Source organism: Ranitomeya variabilis, chromosome 3, assembly GCF_051348905.1.
Source record: "Ranitomeya variabilis isolate aRanVar5 chromosome 3, aRanVar5.hap1, whole genome shotgun sequence".
Classification (NCBI taxonomy): Eukaryota; Metazoa; Chordata; class Amphibia; order Anura; family Dendrobatidae; genus Ranitomeya; species Ranitomeya variabilis.
Window position 1 is genome coordinate 772,161,414 of NC_135234.1, and position 21,570 is coordinate 772,182,983.

General features: G+C 44.9%; 1 protein-coding gene across 1 annotated transcript; it reads right to left on the minus strand.

The window, feature by feature from the left end:
* Positions 1-1,750: 1,750 nt before the first annotated feature.
* On the minus strand, positions 1,751-19,985 carry LOC143817585 (uncharacterized). Its single transcript, XM_077299078.1, has 6 exons — positions 19,842-19,985; positions 19,535-19,714; positions 19,329-19,452; positions 2,915-3,381; positions 2,089-2,170; positions 1,751-1,941 (listed from the first exon to the last, which is right to left on the minus strand). The coding sequence occupies exons 1-6, from the start codon at positions 19,911-19,913 to the stop codon at positions 1,751-1,753; spliced, it is 1,116 nt and encodes a 371-aa protein (XP_077155193.1). The 5' UTR covers positions 19,914-19,985.
* Positions 19,986-21,570: the final 1,585 nt, after the last annotated feature.

A 21,570-nucleotide genomic window follows, 5' to 3' on the forward strand; every position in this document is an offset into this window, starting at 1 on the left:
AAATACCATTTTATAAACTATATAAATGTATTTGCATTTTGTAGTGAGAAATAAGTATTTGATCCCCTACCAAGCATTAAGAGTTCTGCCCCCTACAGGCCAGTTAGACGCTCCTAATCAGCTCGTTACCTGCATTACAGACAGCTGTCTGATCTCAAGGCAGCTGGGACCACAGTCACCAAGAAACCCATTGGTAACACATTATTTTCCCGAAAAGGTTTCAAATCCTGCAGTGCCCGCAAGGTCCCCCTACTCAAGAAGGCACATGTGCAGGCCAGTCTGAAGTTTGCCAATGAACACCTGGATGATTCTGTGAGTGACTGGGAGAAGGCGCTGTGGTCAGAGGAGACAAAAATTGAGGTCTTTGGCATTAACTCAACTCGCCATGTTTGAAGGAAGAGAAATGCTGCCTATGACCCAAAGAACACCATCCCCACTGTCAAGCATGGAGGTGAAAACATTATCTTTTGGGGGTGTTTCTCTGCTAAGGGCACAGGACTACTTCACCGCATCAATGGGAGAATGGATGGAGCCATGTACCGTAAAATCATGAGTGACAACCTCCTTCCCTCTGCCAGGACATTAAAAATGGGTCATGGCTGGGTCTTCCAGCAAGACAATTACCCAAAACATACAGCCAAGGCAACAAAGGAGTGGCTCAAAAAGGAGCACATTAAGGTCATGGAGTGGCCTAGCCAGTCTACAGACCTTAATCCCATAGAAAACTTATGGAGGGAGTTGAAGCTCCGAGTCGCCAAGCGACAGCCTCAAAATCTTAATGATTTAGAGAAGATCTGCAAAGAGGAGTGGAACAAAATTCCTCCTGACATGTGCGCAAACCTCATCGTCAACTACAAAAAACGTCTGACTGCTGTGCTTGCCAACAAGGGTTTTACCACCAAGTATTAAGTCTTGTTTGCCAGATGTATCAAATTCTTATTTTTCACTGCAAAATGGAAATACATTTATATAAATTTATACAATGTGATTTCCTGGATTTCCTTTTTTATATTCTATCTCTAACTTACAAAATCAGCAAGGGATCAAAAACTTACTTCCCCTACTGTACATCCACATGTGACGCTTCCTACCTCAGAGTCAGATCAGCCCTGGCTTCCTATTGATGTTCAATATGCCTGAACTGAAGGCGGGACAGTGAAGTTGGCACCGATTGGGCGCAGGGCTTGTGTGATGAATCAACCTCACGTGAGCCCTGGGAATGCGAGCTCCGACACTACTGAAATGTCACCAACATAGGATGGGAGTTTGAGTATTTTTATTTTAACACCAAACATGAGGAATGACAAGGGGTTGTAGTAGTGAACAACACTTTTAAGAAGATGCAAATTTTTGGTTCAAACATTTCCAATATTCTGAACAAGAAAAAGGCTTCTCCCTTGTGTGACTTTTCTAATGTTTATTAAGAGTTGATTTCTAAGCAAAATGTTTCCCACATTAAGAATATACAAAGGTTTCTCCGCTGTGTGACTGTTTTGGTGTTTTCTAGTTAAAACATTTCCCAAATTCTGAACATCTAAAAAGACTTCTACCCTGTGTGAGTTTTCTGGTGATTAACAAGAATCCATTTCTGGTTAAAATATTTCCCACATTGTGAACATGAAAATGGTTTCTTCCCTGTGCGAGTTCTCTGATGTGTAACAAGAGCTGATATCTCTGTAAAACATTTTTCACCTTCTGAACAGGAAAAAGGCTTCTCCCTTTTGTGAATTATTTGGGGTTTTAAAAAATTTTATTTCAGTGCTATACATTTTCCACATCTTAAATATGAAAAATGCTTCTCCCGTGTGACTTTTCTGATATTTATTAAGAAATTATTTTGAAGCAAAACAGTTCCCACCTTAAGAATATAAAAAGGTTTCTCCACTGTGTGACTGTTCTGGTGACTAAGTGGCGTTTTCATCACAAACCATTTTCCACATTCTGAACATGAAAGTGGCTTCTCCCCTGTGTGAGTTCCCTGATGTTTGATAAAGATTTGAGTTCTCTGTAAAACATTTCCTTATTCTGAACATGAAAAAGGCTTTTCCCCTGTGTGTGTTCTCTGGTGCTTAACAAAATCTGATCTACGGGTAAAACCCTTCCCACATTCTGAACATGAAAATGGCTTCTCCCCCGTGTGGGTTCTAAGGTGTGCAACAACATGTGATTGCTGTTTAAAATGTTTCCCACATTCTGAACATGAGAAAGGCTTCTCCCCTGTGTGTGTTCTTTGGTGCATATCAAGATGGGCTTTCCATATAAAACATTTCCCACATTCTGAACAAGAGAAAGGCTTCTCTCCTGTGTGTGTTCTTTGGTGCATATCAAGATGGGCTTTCCATATAAAACATTTCCCACATTCTGAACATGAAAATGGCTTCTCCCCAGTGTGGGTTCTAAGGTGTGCAACAACATGTGATTGCTGTTTAAAATGTTTCCCACATTCTGAACATGAAAAAGGCTTCTCCCCTGTATGGGTTCTCTGGTGTATAACAAAATCTGATTTACGGCTAAAACCCTTCCCACATTCTGAACATGAAAAAGGCTTCTCCCCTGTGTGAGTTCTCTCGTGTCTTACAAGAGATGATTTCCCTGTAAAACCTTTCCCACATTCTGAACATGAGAAAGGCTTCTCCCCTGTGTGTGTTCTTTGGTGAATATCAAGATGGGCTTTCGATATAAAACATTTCCCACATTCTGAACAATAAAAAGGCTTCTCCCCGGTGTGAGTTCTCTGGTGGTTATCAAGATTTGCTTTCTGATTAAAACATTTCTCACATTCTGAACACGAAAAAGGCTTCTCCCCTGTATGGATTCTCTGGTGCTTAACCAAATCTGATTTATGTGTAAAATATTTCTCGCATTCTGAACATGGAAAAGGCATCTCCCCTGTGTGGGTTCTCTGGTGTCTTACAAGAGAAGATTTCAATGTAAAACATTTCCAACATTCTGAACATGAAAATGACTTCTTCTCTGTGTGAGAGCTCTGGTGACTAACCAGATGTGATTTCTCTTTAAAACATTTTTCACACTTGGAACAAGAAAATGTATTCTCCGCTGTGTGAATTTTTTGATGTTTAAGAACAGACTTTTCAAGGGGAAAACTATTTACATATTCAGAACGTGAAAATGGCTCATTTGTTTTAGGAGCGGCTTGATTTTTCATGCTTATTTTTTTACTTAAATTTTTTTTAGTAGTCAGTAATGAATCAGAAGACAGGACCTGTCTAAAAGAATCAGATGACAGATCTTTGCCGTGAAGGGAGGATGGTATATCTGGAGTAATGGCATTCACTTCAGTTGTATCCTGTGGGATCTCAAGATCTTTTGATTTAAAAATTGAAGATGTCAGCTGTCCCTCTGATCTTCTGGTAGAGTCATCTGCTAAGAAGACAGTGAATTATTATTTTATATAAAATATCTTAAAATTTTATATTTTTCAATATTTCTAGTGTAAAAATGGCAAGTTGTGTTAAGAAACTGAATTATTCACCAAAACAATGACAGTTCACGGTCTAACAGAAAACCTCATAGGATAAACTAGTGGAGCGTGGTGTTCAACTGTTTATTCATTCTGCCTCCCAAATATGGAATGAAAAAGCCACCAAAAAATGTTACGTAGGAGAAAATAATACCAATAAAAACTTTATTCATCTCAGAAAAAACAAGCCCCCACTCAGGTCCATCATCTGTCAAAGCAAAAAATATAGTTACTTACTGATAACGGTATTTCTCTGAGCCCATGACGGCACCACGGAGAGAGGGGATCCGCCCATCAAGGACAGGAAACCTACAGCTAAAAAGGCAGTACCTCTCTCCCACATCAGTTTGTTTACAGAGCATGAAGGGAATATAAGGTTAATTAAAAAGTATTCAACATTACTGTAGTTTCAGAAGAGATAGCGCGTGATTATTTCTTAAGTACTAGCATAGTTCTATACTAGTGTGCACACCCACTCGTGAAGGGAGGGAAGGTACGGGTGTCGTAATGGGTTCAGAGAAATACAGTTATCGGTAAGTAACCATATTTTTCTCTGTCCTCCATGATGGCACCAAGGAGAGAATTGCAGAGAATGTTGAGGGTGAAGACCAAGTAACAGCTCTACATATCTGATCAATTGAAGCACCAGCTCTTCCCGGCCAGGAGGCTGCCACTGTCCTCGTTGAGTGAGCTTTAACTTCCCTTTGAGCGGACACTCCACTCGAGGAGTATGACAGGTTGATGGTATCTCTGATCCATCTTGCTAATGTGCCTTTGGAAGCTTTTTTACCTTTCCGAGGACCCTGAAAACACACAAAAAGATCTGTGCTTCCTCCACTCCCTAGTGGCTTCTAGGTAATGGATCAGGCACCTTCTAACATCCAACGTGTGTAAGGTTTTTTCCCTCTTATTCTTGGGAATCGGACAGAAGGAGGGAAGAGAAATCTCCTGAAACCTGTGGAAACGAGAGGCTACTTTTGGTAGATAAGCCGGGTCTGTTTTTATCACCACCCTATCGTCTAAGATCTGCGTAAAAGGTGGGTTAACTGATAAGGCTTGAATGTCACTAATCCTGCGAGCTGAAGTGAGAGCTACCAAAAGGGAGGTTTCGAGGGATAAGATTTTTAAGGGAGCATCCTCCAAGGGAGATTTAGTTAGGGCTGTGAGAACTAAATTTAAATCCCATTGCAGGGACCTCCGTAAGGGTAGGGGACACCTTTCTGCTGCTTTAATGAACCTGGAAATCCTATGATTTATTGCTAGGTAGTAGTTAAACACAGCTCCCAAGGCCGCGACCAGGGTACTTGTGGCTAGACCTTGCTCTAACTAACCCATTTTGTAGGAACTTCAATATAGCTTTAAGCGGGACTCCCTCAGACACATTAGAGCCTGAGAATGAAATTAATTTCCTCCAGACTTTACCATATTGCTTGGTAGTTGTTAGTTTCCTACTTTGTAGGAGGGTTGATACTAGGCCTTATGAATACCCCTTATCTCTTAGTAACCCCCTTTCAAATTCCAAGCTGTTATGTGTAGCCTTGCCACTTGTGGATGTGATACTGGTCTCTGGGAGAGAAGATTTCCCTTTCCCTCTTTCTTGGGGGGTAATTTCCAGAAGAACTCCCTTCTCTAGTAGTGCAGTGACCTCCTGTTCCAGAGCTAGTTGTTCCTCTACTGAGGATCTCCAGGATGTTAACAGGAAGGATGGTTGGGGCGGAGTGTGAAATTTGAACTTTAGTCCCGACTTTATTAAGTCCAGAATCCAGGCGCTGCTGGTTATCTTCTCCCAGGCTGAGAGGAAGAGGGACAATCTTCCTCCCACCTGGGGCAAGAATTCATTGGGGAGGGGGTTAGTATCGGTGGGGCTTTTGTTGAACATAAACCCCTTGTTCTTATTCTTTTTATCTTCCCATCTGTCTTAGTCGCGTCCTACGGATGAATCTTTTACTCCGAAAGGGCCGCTTATAGGATGGGTATGAGAGGATGGGGAAGGACTTTTTCTTATCCCCTGCTTTGTCCAGGATATCATCTAAAGTGGCACAATCCAATTTAAATAGGCTGACACATCACTCCTTAACTTCAGGTGCTCAGAGAAGGGATGCCAACCCCTGTATCCAATATTAGAAAAAGATCCGGCACTCAAAAGTTCATGCAATCTTATTTATTGATTTCAAACAATAAATCAATCCATCATGTAACGTTTCGGTCTGTTCGACCTTCATCAGACGCTGGATGCAGTGATAGAAAAAGACCGACCTATGAGAAGCTTGTGACCGAAACGTTACATGATGGATTGATTTATTGTTTGAAATCAATAAATAAGATTGCATGAACTTTTGAGTGCCGGATCTTTTTCTAATATCATCTAAAGTGGAGCCGAATAGGAATTCTCCTTCACAGGGAATGTTACATAGCTTTGGTTTCGTTTGAAGGTCTCCTGGCCAGCATTTAAGCCAGAAAGCTCTTCTGGCCGCATTGGAGAAGACTGTTGATCTGGCAGCCAGTTTAATAGAGTCTGCAAACGCATCGGCCAGGAAAGAGCTGCCCCTCTCATTACTGGTAAGGTATTTAGCACGCTGTCCCGGGAACTTTTCCCCTAAGGCTGAGATTCTAACTGATCCAACCAGACCATTAGGGAATGAGAAGTACAGGCGGCGGTCATCGCTGGTTTTAGCCCCCCCCCCCCCTCCCCTTGGCTGCTTCCCAAGAGCTTTTCAGAAAAGCATCTGTTTTTTTCTCCATGGGGTCTTTTAAGACCCCCATATCTTCAAATGGAAGAGCAAACTTTTTTTTGACCCATTAGCGATAGCTACGTCCAATTTGGGAGCTTTTTCCCAAAAGGAGCATGCTGGGTCCTCAAAGGTGTACTTTCTTTTGCGCGCAAGTAGGGCCTTCCTTATGGGTTTTTTCCATTCTTTGTTAATTTCTCATTAAGCGGGAAAGCTCCTTTTCTTTTGCTCGAGCCCCCCAAACATAATATGCTGGACTGATTTTTTGGGATGGGAGTCTTATGTCCCATGAATGAGACATTTTACAGACTGTCCTGTACATTTTACATGCTGTATTGCAGTTTCTCATATTGTTTATTGTTGCTATGTGTTCCTGTGTTTTGCATAGCTGAAATCCTCCCTTTCCATGAAGTTTGTCACTTCTGTCTCCCTGTCTCCCTCTGCTGGGTGTCATGTCACTTCCTTCTTCTTCTCCCTGTGTCTCAGTCTCCATCTTGGCTTCATTAGAGGCACGTGTGCTTTCAGCTTGTCTGAAGAAAGTCTTTTTTACCTGCTGCTGTTTATGCATTCAACAAGAATTCTTAAAGAAATCAAAGTCTCTTCTGGATTCTTCATAACATGTGTGCCTGCAGCTGAGTTAAGCTATCTGCGACCGTCGCCAATTGTAAGGTGAAGAGATCCAGCATCTCACAGAATCATATTTGCAGCCACAGGCCCTGGGGACAGAATAGTAAAAAAGACTTACCAGATTCATCTGTAAAGCCACCAACAGCTTCTATAAAGCTACAGAACTTCCTGCAGAGCATCTGCAATCAGCATATAACAGACTATACAGCTACCCTTCTCCCTGTGAATCAGGATGGCTGAAGGAATGACTACACGGTCTCTGGCAGACCCACTGTTAGAGGAAGAGTGCATAGAACATGATCCACCATCTAGTGAGATGGCTAGACGTCCCACAAAGCCCACATGGAAAGTGAGGGAGAATCTAGAATCCAGTAAACGTGATTTTCTCCGTGCCATAGCAGGGCAATGGCATAAACTGCTGAGTCACATAGCCTGTCTCAGCCTGCTTCTCTCGAACGACCACCAGAAGTAACCCTTGAACAACGGTGTTCAGATTATAAACTGTGTTCAGATTATAAACTGTATGCAGAAACAGCAGATCAGTACATCTCGGTGATACAGAGACTTAACCCGTCAGTTCCCTGCAAAGAGCTGCAAGCTTTCCAACAACTTAACACAGAGAGAAAGCATGGTGAGCAATATAAAAGTGAAGACAGAGGCAAGAATCGTGCTAATAGCCGAGATGTCATGTTGTATTTCCGGCTCAGCCAGACAGTCAAAGCGATCATCTAAGTCACGCTCTTCAAAGTCCTCAACCCTCAGCGAACAGCTCGTAAGAGCACGTGCAGAGGCCATTAAAATACAAGCTGCCTTCGCTCAAAAGAAAAGAGATGGAAATAGAGACAGCCGATGCAGTGCGCAGAAATGCAGAAACAGAGGCCCTAGAGAAGAAAAGAAAGGCAGAAACAGAGACCCTAGAGAAGAAAAGAAAGGCAGAAACAGAGGCCCTAGAGAAGAAAAAAAAAGGCAGAAATAGAGGCCCTAAAGAATGAATGCGAACACGCTGCAGCCATGGCAAGGTTAAAGGCCCTGGAACAAGCCATCAGTGGGAGCCAAAGAGACAGTGTTAGTTTAAGTGATTTTGATATTGAAGACCCTCTTAAGCGTACTAGAGACTATGTACAAAGCCAATACAGCGCTCCCCCTGCTCCTGCAATCCTTCCTGACCGCACAGATGCTCCCCTGAGACAACAGGACTCAGGGTGTTTACCTGCATCCTGCACCCAAGGTCAGTACAATACGCTACCAACCCTGCATCCTGATCCTCCTCTGTGCCCCGCACCAAACCTTATACACAGAAACATACGTGCAGGCCAATATGCAGGCAAGTCACCACACTCCGGTCAGTAACACAATTCCAGTCCCATGTGTGGCAGAAACTAAGCTCATTAAGCCAGTTAATGGACTGAACGCCTACGCTGCCCCATATGTTCCTGCATTCCCAGGTCAAAGCACAGACTGTACGAACAATGCTACCCAGCCAGCAACGGCCCTTCCAAAATTGGAGAATGCCGATATGACTGGCTTTGCAAGGTATATGATTCGGCGTGATCTAACTAAGACCGGTCTACAAAGTTTGACAATAAACCTGAGAACTACAGGGGTTGGAAGTGCACCTTTAAAACCACAATCAATGACCTCGGCATCACCGCCGCTGAAGAGCTAGACCTGCTTATCAGGTGGCTTGGGCCACAATCCACGGATTGGGTCAAGAGACTTAAATCCGTCCACATCAGTAATCCTATTGCGGGTCTCACCGCTGCATGGAAGAGGCTAGAAAGAAGCTATGGCAGTCCTGAGGCCATAGAAAAGGCCCTGTCCAAGAGACTAGAGGATTTTCCAAAGATATCTAGTAAGTACAGTACAAGGTTCCAAGAGCTCAGCGACCTTCTGTTAGAGCTTCAGCTGGCCAAAGCAGACCCATACCTGCCTGGCCTCAGCTACCTGGACACTGCTCATGGGGTAACCCCAATAGTTTACAAGCTGCCGACCAATATCCAAAATAAGTGGGCCATGCTTGGATCAAAATACAAAAGGGAAAACCAAGTCTCCTTTCCTCCATTTTCCTACTTCAGCGAGTTTTCGAAAATATTGTAGAGTGTAAGACTAATCTAAGTTTTTCCTATGAAGAACACAGCGACCCTGTTTCATCTCCTAAACACGAGAGTCCACGTCTTAACTACAGGAACCGCCGAGCTCCAATGTCCGTCAAGAAGACAGATGTTCTTCCCACACCTACAGTATCACAAGATAAGAGACAAACAAAGGTGAGGTTGAGAATCCTAATCGTATGTGTCCCATTCACAAGAACACTTTGCTAAGGACTGTAAAATATCTATTAAGTGATTGGAGTGCGAAAGTCAGGAGCATGTGCAAGAGCTCCATCCATCCCAATCTAACACTGCCCAGCCAACGCCTTCCCCCACCACTAGGCAAGGCAGGGAGGATGCTGTTCAAACAGCAGAGTTCTATCACTATCTTCTTCATGCACAGAAGTCTGCGGAGAAGGCCTCTGGGACAAGTCGTGTGCGAAGATATGTCTGGTGAATGTGTATCCCAAGGGTCGACCATAGAAAACCGCAAGGGTGTATGTTATCCTCGACGATCAGAGCAACCAGTCACTTGTAAGGTCAGAGCACTTTGATATGTTTGACTTCGTCGAATGCAACCAGATACCGTCCAACAGACAGGAAATCCCAACTCGAGAGGCTGCACTCCATCACCCTCATCTAAGGACTTTGGCAGTCAAGATACCAGCTCGGCAACAATGCAAACATTCTGATCTTGCTTGGCAGAGACATTCTGCGACTACACAAGGCACACCAGCAAATCAACGGGCCACATGACGCTCCATTTGCTCAATGCTTTGACTTAGGCTGGGTTATCATAGGCGATGTCTGTATAGGAAAGATGAAGAGACTCACAAGGATTTACTCATTTAAGACTCGCGTCCTACCAAATGGTCGCAGCACTTACTTTCAACCATGCCCACATCATTACTGGGTGAAAGAGAAGATAAGCGATAACAAGTGGAAGAAAGAAACCTCTGACGACACAAACATATTCCTGTCCCACAATGATGACTTTGGGTCAACAGTGTTCAACTCTACAAGAGAAGACAACCAGCTAGCACCTGCAAGGGAGGACAAGGAGTTCATAAAGATTATGGAAAAGGAATTCGCCCAAGACGATTCAAATAGCTGGGTAGCACCTTTACCTTTTCGTTCACCAAGAACAAGACTACCTAATAATCTGCAACAAGCAACGGCAAGGTTTTCATCTCTAAAACGCACCTTAAAGAGAAGGCCAGAGATGGAGAAACATTGTCGACTTCATGCAGAATATCTTCGACAGAGGTCACGCAGAACCCATCCCCCACCCCCCCCACCCCCGCTAAAAGAGGGTGAAGAATGCTGGTATCTCCCATCCTTTGGTGTCTACCATCCTCGCAAACCCAACCAAATTAGAATGGTGTTTGACTCCAGTGCTCAGTATGAAGGCATTTCCCTAAATAGCCTACTGCTCACTGGGCCTAATCTAAACAACAGCCTTATAGGAGTACTGATTCGCTGCAGGCAAGAACTTGTCGCAGTAATGGCAGACATTCAACAAATGTTTCATTGTTTTATAGTGAGAAAAGACAGCAGAAACTACCTCAGATTCTTATGGCACAAAGACAACGACGTCTGCGACAAGGTCATAGGATGAAGGTCATACAGGATGAAGGTGCACGTCTTCAGGATCAGCCCCTCGCCTGCAGTGGCCATCTATGGACTAAGACAGACAGCACAGGAAGGTGAGAGAGAGTATGGGTCTGATGCTCGTCTATTTGTGGAAAGAAACTTCTACGTAGATGATGGGCTTAAGTCTCTTCCCACAAGTGAAGAGACAATCAATCTGCTCTCTAGGACTCAGGAAATGCTGTCAACAGCAAACCTTAGACTCCACAAGATCATCTCCAACAGTAAAAAAGGTAATGGATCTGAGGATCACGCTGCTGGTGTAAGGGATCTTGTTCTGGGTTCTGACGTTCCTCCCACGATGATGAATTAGAAGAGTCTGAATTTCTTCCCTCATTATCTGTGTCACTAGAATTAGGTTCAGGAGATTTGTGTCTAACCTTCCTTCGCTTTTTACCCTCCTGGAGGGATCTAAAGGTATCCTCTACTTGGGTTTTAATTAACGACTTAAGTTCTGTTGCGAACCCGGGAAGCCCTTCACAGAATGTTTGCTCTATACATGACCTGCACAGTCTTTTCTCCCATGTGGCGGGCAGATCTTCTTTACAAAGCGCACATATCCTGCGCTTGGATTTCCCTGAACTTTTCCTCCCCTACGGAAGAGATAAGATGGTCTTCTCCCGACTTTGCTCAGTGGATGATTTCCCAAACTCCCCTCTCCCGCTCTCTGACCACAACCTCCTTTCTTTCTCTATCAAGAACTGCCATCCCGCTCAGGTTACCCCCACTTTCCACACTTATAGAAACATACAGACCATTAACACCCGGAAACTTATGAAGAAATTGCAGTCATCATTGGCCCCCATCTCCTCCATCTCATGTCCTGATTCTGCACTGAAAAATTACAATGAAACCCTGCAAAGTGCCCTGGATGAAATTGCACCTCCTATACATAGGACAATTCGGCACAGACGACGACAACCGTGGCACACGCTGCAAACACGTTTCCTGCAGCGGTGCTCCAGGTGCACCGAACGTCTGTGGAGAAAATCTAATCTACCCGAAAATTTCATCCATTATAAGTTCATGCTTAAAACATACATCTCTGCCCTTCACCTCTCCAAACAAACCTATTTTAACACCCTCATCACCTCACTGTCCAATAACCCTAAACGTCTCTATGACACTTTACAGTCCCTACTCAACCCAAGAGTGCAGGCTCCAACCACAGATCTCCGCCAATCAGGCCGATCTGGACAATTACTTCAAAGAAAAAATTGACCACATCCGACAGGAAGCTATCTCCCAATTCCTTCATACCATGCACTGTCCTCCCTCTCCCACTGCATCTAGTTCACTCTCTGACTTTGAACCAGTCACAGAAGAAGTAATCAGGCTCCTTGCATCTTCTAGCCTGACCAGGTGCACCAGTGACCCCATTCCGTCACATCTCCCCCAGTCCCTTTCCCCGGCTGTCACCTCTCACCTAACAAAAATATTCAACCTTTCTCGTTCTTCCGGTATTTTTCCCTCCTCATTTAAGCATGCCATCATACATCGATAACTTAAAAAACCATCCCTCGACCAAAACTGTGCCGCTAATTATAGACTTGTCTCTAATCTTCCCTTCATCTCTAAACTCCTCGAACGCCTGGTCCACTCCTGTCTTACACGCTATCTCTCAGATAACTCTTCGCGACCCTCTTCAATCTGGCTTCCGCTCTTTACACTCTACTGAAACTGCCCTCACTAAAGTCTCTAATGACCTACTAACAGCTAAATCTAATGGTCACTACTCCATGCTAATTCTCTTGGATCTCTCCGCAGCATTAGATACTGTGGATCATCTGCTCCTTCTCACTATGCTCCGCTCCATCGGCCTCAAGGACACCGTTCTCTCCTGGTTCTCCTCCTATCTCTTTGACCGCTTCTTCACTGTATCCTTTGCTGGTTCCTCCTCCTCTCACCTTCCCCTTACTGTTGGGGTTCCTCAAGGATCAGTCCTAGGCCCCCTCCTCTTCTCTTTGTATACTGCCCCTATTGGACAAAATCAGTAGATTTGGTTTCCAGTACCATCTCTATGCTGATGACACCCAATTATACACTTCTTTTCCTGATATCATGCCTGCCTTTCTAGAAAACACCAGTGATTGTCTTACCGCTGTCTCCAACATCATGTCCTCCCTCTATCTGAAACTGAACCTGCCAAAAATTGAACTCCTCTTGTTGCCTTGGGGTCATCCTTGATTCTGAGCTTTCCTTCACCCCCCACATCCGATCATTGGCTCGCTCTTATCTGCATCTCAAAAACATTTCTAGAATTCGCCCTTTTCTTACTTTCGACACTGCAAAAACTCTTACTGTTTCATTCATTCATTCTCGTCTTGACTATTGTAACTCTCTACTAATCGGCCTCCCTCTTGCCAAACTCTCCCCGCTCCAATGTGTCCTGAATGCTGCTGCCAGGATCATATTCCTCACCAATCGTTACACCGATGCCTCTACCCTGTGCCAGTCATTACACTGGTTGCCCATCCACTCCAGAATCCAGTACAAAACTATTACCCTCATCCACAAAGCACTCAATGGCTCAGCACCACCCTACATCTACTCCCTGGTCTCAGCCTTCCACCCTACCAGTGCTCTCCATTCTGCTCATGACCTGAGGTTAGCATCGTCAATAATCAGAACCTCCCATTCCCGTCTCCAAGACTTTTCACGTGCTTCGCGAATTCTTTGGAATGCACTATCCAGGTTAACACGATTAATCCCCATTCCCCACAGTTTTAAGCGTGCCCTAAAAACTCATTTGTTCAGACAGGCCTACCACCTCAACGCAGTAACCTATCCCTGTGTGGCCCATTAAAAAAAAAAAAAGCATAATCAGGTTCCTCACATCATGTTCTCATGCACTTTATGCAGTTAATAGCCCTCTGTGTCTGTACTGCTACATACTTAGGCTGATAACTGGTTGATGCAGCTTTACATGAACACCTGAGCCTTACACTATGGCTGGTCCGAACAACGAAAGCAATTGTTACCATCCACCTCTCGTATCTCCCTTTTCCTCATAGTTTGTAAGCTTGCGAGCAGCAGGGCCCTCACGCCTCTTGGTATCTATTTTGAACTGTGTTTTTGTTATGCTGTAATGTCTATTGTCTGTTCAAGTCCCCTCTATAAGTTGTAAAGCGCTGCGGAATATATTGGCTCTATATAAATAAAATTATTATTATAAGCAAAAAAGAGTGGGCTCTATTAGCCAGGAACTTTCACGAAGATCACTCACCACCTGCTGCTGTGCTGGTGATCTGGCTTGTGGGGATCTTGATTCTGGCTCTGGGTCGCTCATTATCACTGGGGAACACTGACTGAGCTCCATTAGAAGGGTCCAGCCAAGGTATTGTCCCCTTTAAATAGTGCCTGACTGGGTTATGCTCCCCGCCAGTGCGCAATTGTGCCCTGCGCGTGTGTGCTGACTGGTTACCCAGCCATACATTGCGGCCGAGCGCGTCATCGGCCCACGCATGCGCACTACCTCACTCCCAGAGGTGCTTTGCGCAAAAAGGTCCGCATCTTCGCGCGTGCTCTTGATTTCCGCTCGGTGGTGCAGCTGCTCTGGGAATCAGTTCCTGCGCCTGCATACTAACACCTGGAGGGACCCCTCCTGATGTACGGAGCACCGCATGGCGCCATGGAGGATTCTTTTAGGTGCAGCGTCGCGCTCCTGCCACTGCCCCCCGCGCACCCTAGAGACCCTCTAATCACAGCGTTGGCGCTTCGGGTGATTACGCCAGCCGAGGCAGGGAACCCCCCTGCCAGAATCTGACTGCCTGGCCCCGGTATTTTAACTACGAACTTAAAGGGAACCTGTCACCCCCCCCCCCCCAGTCGTTTCAAACTAAAAGAGCCACCTTGTGCAGCAGTAATGCTGCATTCTGACAAGGTGGCTCTTTTAGTTCTGGGTGCTGTATAACTAGAGAAATAATCTGTTTTTTAATTTGTCAGAAATACCTTGTCCTCAGTCAGGGAGGCCGGCGTTTCCCCCCTGCTTTAGACGCCACACAGCTGTCACTCACATCTTCTTCGCACCGCCTCCTCCTCAGCGCTGTTTTGAAAATAGCCGGCACCTGCGCTCTTTTCCCCTGCCTGGTGCAGGCGCAGTGAGCGCTGCCCTCCTTTCCTCATATTCAGCCCAGCTGACTGCGTGGCCGCCCTGCCTGTGATTCCCAGCCCCGTAGTGACTTATGATTTATTCACATTGCGGGGCTGGGATTCACAGGCAGGGCGGCCGCACAGGCGCAGTCAGTTGGGCTGCATATGAGGAAAGACGGGCAGCACTTACTGCGCCTGCAACAGGCAGGGAAAAAGCGCAGGCGCCGGCTATTTTCAAAACAGCGGTGAGGAGGCGGCGCCAAGAAGATGTGAGTGACAGCTGTGTGGCGTCTAAAGCAGGGGGGAAACGCCGGCCTCCCTGACTGAAGACAAGGTATTTCTGACAAATTATAAAACGGATTATTTCTCTACTTATAGCACCCAAAACTAAAAGAGCCACCTTGTCAGAATGCAGCATTACAGCTGCACAAGGTGGCTCTTTTAGTTTGAAATGACTGGGGGGGGGGGTGACAGGTTCCCTTTAAGGTAAGACTTGCTGCAGGTTCCCTATCAAGGACAGGAAACCAAGCTGATGCGGGAGAGAGGCACCGCCTTTTTATCTGTAGGTTTCCTGTCCTTGATGGGTGGATCCTTTCTCTCCGTGGTGCCGTCATGGGGGACAGAGAAACAGAGGTTTCCACTTTATTAGTGTCTCAAAGTCTCTTGAAAAGGAAAATGGCCTCCATAAACCAATCCAGCAATATCCGCTCTCCCAAAGTCCAATCTCGCCCTCGTTTCTGAGCCTTGCAGTGCGCCCAAACCACATTTAGCATCCATGTATTTGGCATTACTACAGTGAGAAGAACCCTCTTAATTTACAGTTTGTCTCCTGGAGGACAATCTGGGCATTAGGTGATAAAAGGGCAAATGTGCAATTTTCCAACATTCACTACGTGCTAATTTCCGGAAAGTGTCTGTGGTGGTGTTAAAATAGTCGCTACTCCTATTCATTAATTCACTGAGGGTTAGAATTTCCAAAATGAAGTCACTATATGAATTTTCCTTCTGCTCTGGTTTTCTGCCATTTTGTTATTATAGGGCTTCTGCTCCTGTGACGTCTGCTTCTGTCACCAGGCACCACCTTATTCATTTTACATGTGGCGCTAGTAATGGAGGAGACGTCGGAATCAGAAGCTCTGGGCGGCGCAGGCTCTGTCCATCCAGTAGGAAGAGGGTGCCTGGAACATATAGTACCATCCAGTCTGGCAGTATGGGTGTGCGCTATCCAGCTAAAGTAATCTGCTCCCTGATTCCTGGAAAGCACCGCACCCTACTAAAGCTTGAAGCATGTTGCTGGAAGCTGCCAGATACAGCCTTGTTCTCCGGTTTAGTCCTCTGTGCTCAGCTTCCGGCTTGTGTTTTTGCTTCCTGTTGTGACCACAACCTGTTTACTGACTACGCGTGTGTCTTCCGAATTTACAGTCATGGCCAAAAGTATTGACACCCCTGCAATTCTGTCAGATAATACTCAGTTTCTTCCTGAAAATGATTGCAAACACAAATTATTTGGTATTATTATCTTCATTTAATTTGTCTTAAATGAAAAAACACAAAAGAGAATGAAGCAAAAAGCAAAACATTTGATAATTTCACACAAAACTCCAAAAATGGGCCAGACAAAAGTATTGGCACCCTCAGCCTAATACTTGGTTGCACAATCTTTAGCCAAAATAACTGCGACCAACCGCTTCTGGTAACCATCAATGAGTTTCTTACAATGCTCTGCTGGAATTTTAGACCATTCTTCTTTGGCAAACTGCTCCAGGTCCCTGATATTTGAAGGGTGCCTTCTCCAAACTGCCATTTTTAGATCTCTCCACAGGTGTTCTATGGGATTCAGGTCTGGACTCATTGCTGGCCACCTTAGAAGTCTCCAGTGCGTTCTCTCAAACCATTTTCTAGTGCTTTTTGAAGTGTGTTTTGGGTCGTTGTCCTGCTGGAAGACCCATGACCTCAGAGAGACCCAGCTTTCTCACACTGGGCCCTACATTATGCTGCAAAATTTGTTGGTAGTCTTCAGACTTCATAATGCCATGCACACGGTCAAGCAGTCCAGTGCCAGAGGCAGCAAAGCAACCCCAAAACATCAGGGAAGCTCCGCCATGTTTGACTGTAGGGACCGTGTTCTTTTCTTTGAATGCCTCTTTTTTTCTCCTGTAAACTCTATGTTGATGCCTTTGCCCAAAAAGCTCTACTTTTGTCTCTTCTGACCAGAGAACATTCTTCCAAAACGTTTTAGGCTTCTTCAGGTAAGTTTTGGCAGACTCCAGCCTGTCTTTTTTATGTCTCGGGGTAAGAAGTGGGGTCTTCCTTGGTCTCCTACCATACAGTCCCTTTTCATTCAGACGCCGACGGATAGTACGGGTTGACACTGTTGTACCCTCGGACTGCAGGGCAGCTTGTACTTGTTTGGATGTTAGTCGAGGTTCTTTATCCAACATCCGCACAATCTTGCGTTGAAATCTCTTGTCAATTTTTATTTTCCGTCCACATCTAGGGAGGTTAGCCACAGTGCCATGGGCTTTACACTTCTTGATGACACTGCGCACGGTAGACACAGGAACATTCAGGTCTTTGGAGATGGACTTGTAGCCTTGAGATTGCTCATGCTTCCTCACAATTTGGTTTCTCAAGTCCTCAGACAGTTCTTTGGTCTTCTTTCTTTTCTCCATGCTCAATGTGGTACACACAAGGACACAGGACAGAGGTTGAGTCAACTTTAATCCATGTCAACTGGCTGCAAGTGTGATTTAGTTATTGCCAACACCTGTTAGGTGCCACAGGTAAATTACAGGTGCTGTTAATTACACAAATTAGAGAAGCATCACATGATTTTTCGAACAGTGCCAATACTTTTGTCCACCCCCTTTTTTATGTTTGGTGTGGAATTATATCCAATTTGACTTTAGGACAATTCTTTTTGTGTTTTTTTCATTTAAGACAAATTAAATGAAGATAATAATACCAGAGAATTTGTGTTTGCAATCATTTTCAGGAAGAAACTGAGTATTATCTGACAGAATTGCAGGGGTGTGAATACTTTTGGCCATGACTGTATATTTTCTTTGCTTCCCTCGTTCTGAACCCGGCTACCTGACTATTCTATCTCACACCACCATGGCCCAAGGCTAGGGGTCTCTGTGTAAGTCCAGATCCATGTAGGGGTGTTAAAGGGGGATAGGCAAGGCAATCCCTGTTATCTGGAAAATGGAGTAAATCGTGCCAAGCCTGTTCATGGTGCCCATCTTTGAGCTGCCAGGTGACAACGAACATTGCGTCTGCAGACTATTCCAGGAATATGGCGCTCCTTCCCTTCTTAACCCTGCCATGTGCCCACACAGTAGTGTACAACCTTATATAGGGGATCGTCAGATTCAAGAGAAGTTGGAAAATAAATTCTTAAGGTCCATTTGTTTCCTATTATACTTTGTGAAGAATACTAGTTTGAAGTTACTTGATTTTAAAAGAAATTGAAAAGTCAAAATAAAGGGAAACTTATTATTATATTATTATTATTATTGTACAGAAATTCACACTTGGCCTCACTGCACATTTAGGCTGCCATCACACGGTCAGTATTCAGTCAGTATTTCACATCAGTATTTGTAGCCAAAACCAGGAGTGGAACAATTAGAGGAAAAGTATAATAGAAACATCTGCTCCACTTCTGCATTTATCACCCACTCCTGGTTTTGGCTACAAATACAGATGTAAAATACTGACCCAATACTGCTAGAGTGATGGCAGCCTTAACCCCTTAGTGACAGAGCCAATTTGGTACTTAATGATCGAGCCAATTTTTACAATTCTGACCACTGTCACCTTATGAGGTTATAATTCTGGAACGCTTTAACAGATCCCGCTGATTCCGAGATTGGTTTTTTGTGACATATTGTACTTCATGTTAGTGGTAACATTTCTTCGATATTACTTGCGATTATTTATGAAAAAAAAACGGAAATATGGTGAAAATTTGTAAAATTTTGCAATTATCAAACTTTGTATTTTTATGCCCTTAAATCAGAGAGATATGTCACAAAAAATAGTTACCGTATATACTTGAGTATAAGCCGAGATTTTCAGCCCACTTTTTTGGGCTGAATGTCCCCCTCTCGGCTTATACTCGAGTCATACCCAGGGGTCGGCAGGGGAGGGGGAGCGGGGGGCTGTCTAATAATACTCACCTGCTCCTGGCGCGGTCCCTGCAGGTCCCTGCTTCCCGGCGCTGCAGTTTCTTCCTGTAGTGAGCGGTCACATGGTACCGCTCATTACAGTAATGAATATGCGGCTCCACCTCCCATAGGAGTGGAGCCGCATATTCATTACTGTAATGAGCGGTAACGGTGACCGCTCACTACAGGAAGAAAACGAAACGGGGCCAGCACGGTGGCACGGTGGATAGCACTGCAGCCTTGCAGCGCTGGAGTCCTGGGTTCAAACCCCACCAAGGACAACATCTGCAAGGAGTTTGTATGTTTTCTCCGTGTTTGCATGGGTTTCCTCCGGTTTCCTCCCACATTCCAAAAACACACTGATAGGGAATTTAGATTGTGTGCCCCAACGGGGACAGTGATGATAATGTGTGCAAAAACTGTAAAGCGCTGTGAAATATGTTAGCGCTATATAAAAAAATAAAGATAATTTAGTCCTGTCTATTACCTGGAGATGTGAGGGGCCGGGGAACCTCCATCATGACGTCCTTGCACAGATCCTTGTGTCCTTCTAAATACTCCCACTCCTCCATGGAGAAATAGACAGCGACATCCTGACACCTTATAGGAACCTGACATATACAATGATACCGTCATCCCCCGATCCCTTCATAGTGTTAGTGTATAATGTCCCAGCATTCCCAGCACTGTCACCTCTCCAGTCAGCAGCTCAATCATCTTGTGGAGGAGTTCTAGGATCTTCTGGTCATTGATGTCCTCATGGATCAGGGGGTGAGGTGGAGGCCCCGTGATTGGGCTCAGGGGTCTTCCCCATCCCTCAGACACAGGGTCCTGACAGCGATCACTAGAGGTCTTCTTCACCACTGTGTAATCCTTATAATGGAGAGACATTAATAAATCTCACTGCAGACATTTCCAGAGTCTTCACCTCTCCAGTTCTGTCCATCTGTTATTCCCATAGATAAGAATGATGTAATGTGACGTCATCAGAATCTCTCACCTCTCCAGTAAGCCGGAAGAGGATCTCTAGGGTGAGGTGTAATATCCTCTCCGCCATCTTGTCTCTGTCCATATCTGTCCTTGATGAGTAAATCAGGAAAATTATCTTCTATAGAAGATCTTCTCTGAGAGGATCCGATATTGTAGAGACCTGAATGAGAAGATGACCGATGTAACATCATAAGAATCCTGTAATAATACAATTACTGGAGATAATGAGGGAAACATATGAGGAGATTATTTTACAGTATTTAGTTTCCTTCTGTACATCTACTAATAAATCCTATATATTTAGGCCACAGACAACAAGCAGTTTCTTCCTCGGAGTCGGCAGCTGAATACGTTTCTCATAGACTCATCGTCCATAACGCTAATTCTCGTCTCATTTACCGACCCTGGAATCGGCATTAGCAATACTGCAGGAGATATTCACTACACGCGACATGAGAAATAACTACTAGAGTTGAGCGACTTTTGCTTTTTTAGGATCGAGTCGGGTTTCGCGAAACCCGACTTTGGCAAAAGCCGGTTCGGATGAAATCGTCCGATTATTGCGAAAAGTCGGGGATCCGACCAAAACACGAAACCCAATGCAAGTCAATGGGGAATCAAAGTCGGCAGTGAGTGGAGGACAGGAAAACACCTACATTGCCCATTTTAATGCCAAAAACATCAATTCTTATTACTGAAGCTTGTCAATCTTAATTTACCTTATAACAATACTTAGGGATTGGAAATTGGGGGTGATTTGGCTAAGTTTTTCGTGGGCCCAGGAAACGCGGACTACGTCACGGCGGTGGAGCAGGGAGAGGTAAGTATTTCAACTTTGCAAGTGCTGTGATCCAGATCAAGCAGGGGGGGCCCACTCGTTCGCTTTGGCACTGGCACAGGGCCCCTCAAAGTACGGCGGTGTGTTTGCACGGCGGGGGCGCCTCCCACCGGCAGCGACACTTTTGCGTACTATGAGGGGCCCTGTGCCAGTGACGTTGCCAACGAGTATGCCCCCCCACCTGATGAAGGAACCTGCACTTTCATCTGCACCTTCCTCTTTGTCCCCGTGTAAGGTGGTATAGTATGCGGGAAGGGGAACCTGACTTTCAGCAGGGTCAGATTGTGGCTGTGTAGCGTGCAAGGGGAATGTAGTGGTCTGGGTCAATGTACCACAAGACTCATCTAGCACTGGCTGGGCAATGGGCAGGATGAGGAGGAAACACAGATATAGACTCAAATAATAAAGTGGGCTAAATGCAGTTCAAAATTGGTAACAGGACTAAACAGGCGGCATTGCTTTGTTCAATTTAAAATTCTAAATACAGGCCGAAAGCCTGAAGATTGAAGCTCAGCTTTTTTCCGTGGAGGACAACACCAAGGATCGGCAGACACCGTTAGTAGGCCCACCCAAACTAGTAGCCTGTTGTGAATTCCGTTCTCGGGCTCCTCCTGTGGTCATGAGTGGTACTGTGTGAGTTTGTTCTTGGGCTCCCTCTGGTGGCCTTTAGCGATATGGCTGGGTTCAGCTGTTTCATGTCCTGCTATGCGGGGCCTATTTAATTCAGCTGGACCTTTACTTGTCGCCTGCTGTCGGTGTATTCAGTCTGGATTCTGTGCTCTCCTGAATATTCCTTGTGACCAGTCTCCTGCTTGGAGAAGCTAAGTTTGCTTGTTCATTTTCTCATTATTTCCCTGAAAATGTTTCTCAGTATATGATGAGTTCTGTCCAGCTTGCTTTT

What these genes read in the sequence shown, in the direction of transcription:
- LOC143817585 (XM_077299078.1), bottom strand. Translation starts at nt 19,913, where the DNA reads ATGGACAGAGACAAGATGGCGGAGAGGATATTACACCTCACCCTAGAG. An exon ending in TTGAGCTGCTGACTGGAGAG is followed by an intron (nt 19,453 to 19,534) that starts GTGACAGTGCTG and finishes TGTATATGTCAG; the next exon opens with GTTCCTATAAGGTGTCAGGA. An exon ending in CCGGCCCCTCACATCTCCAG is followed by an intron (nt 3,382 to 19,328) that starts GTAATAGACAGG and finishes TCTTCTTAGCAG; the next exon opens with ATGACTCTACCAGAAGATCA.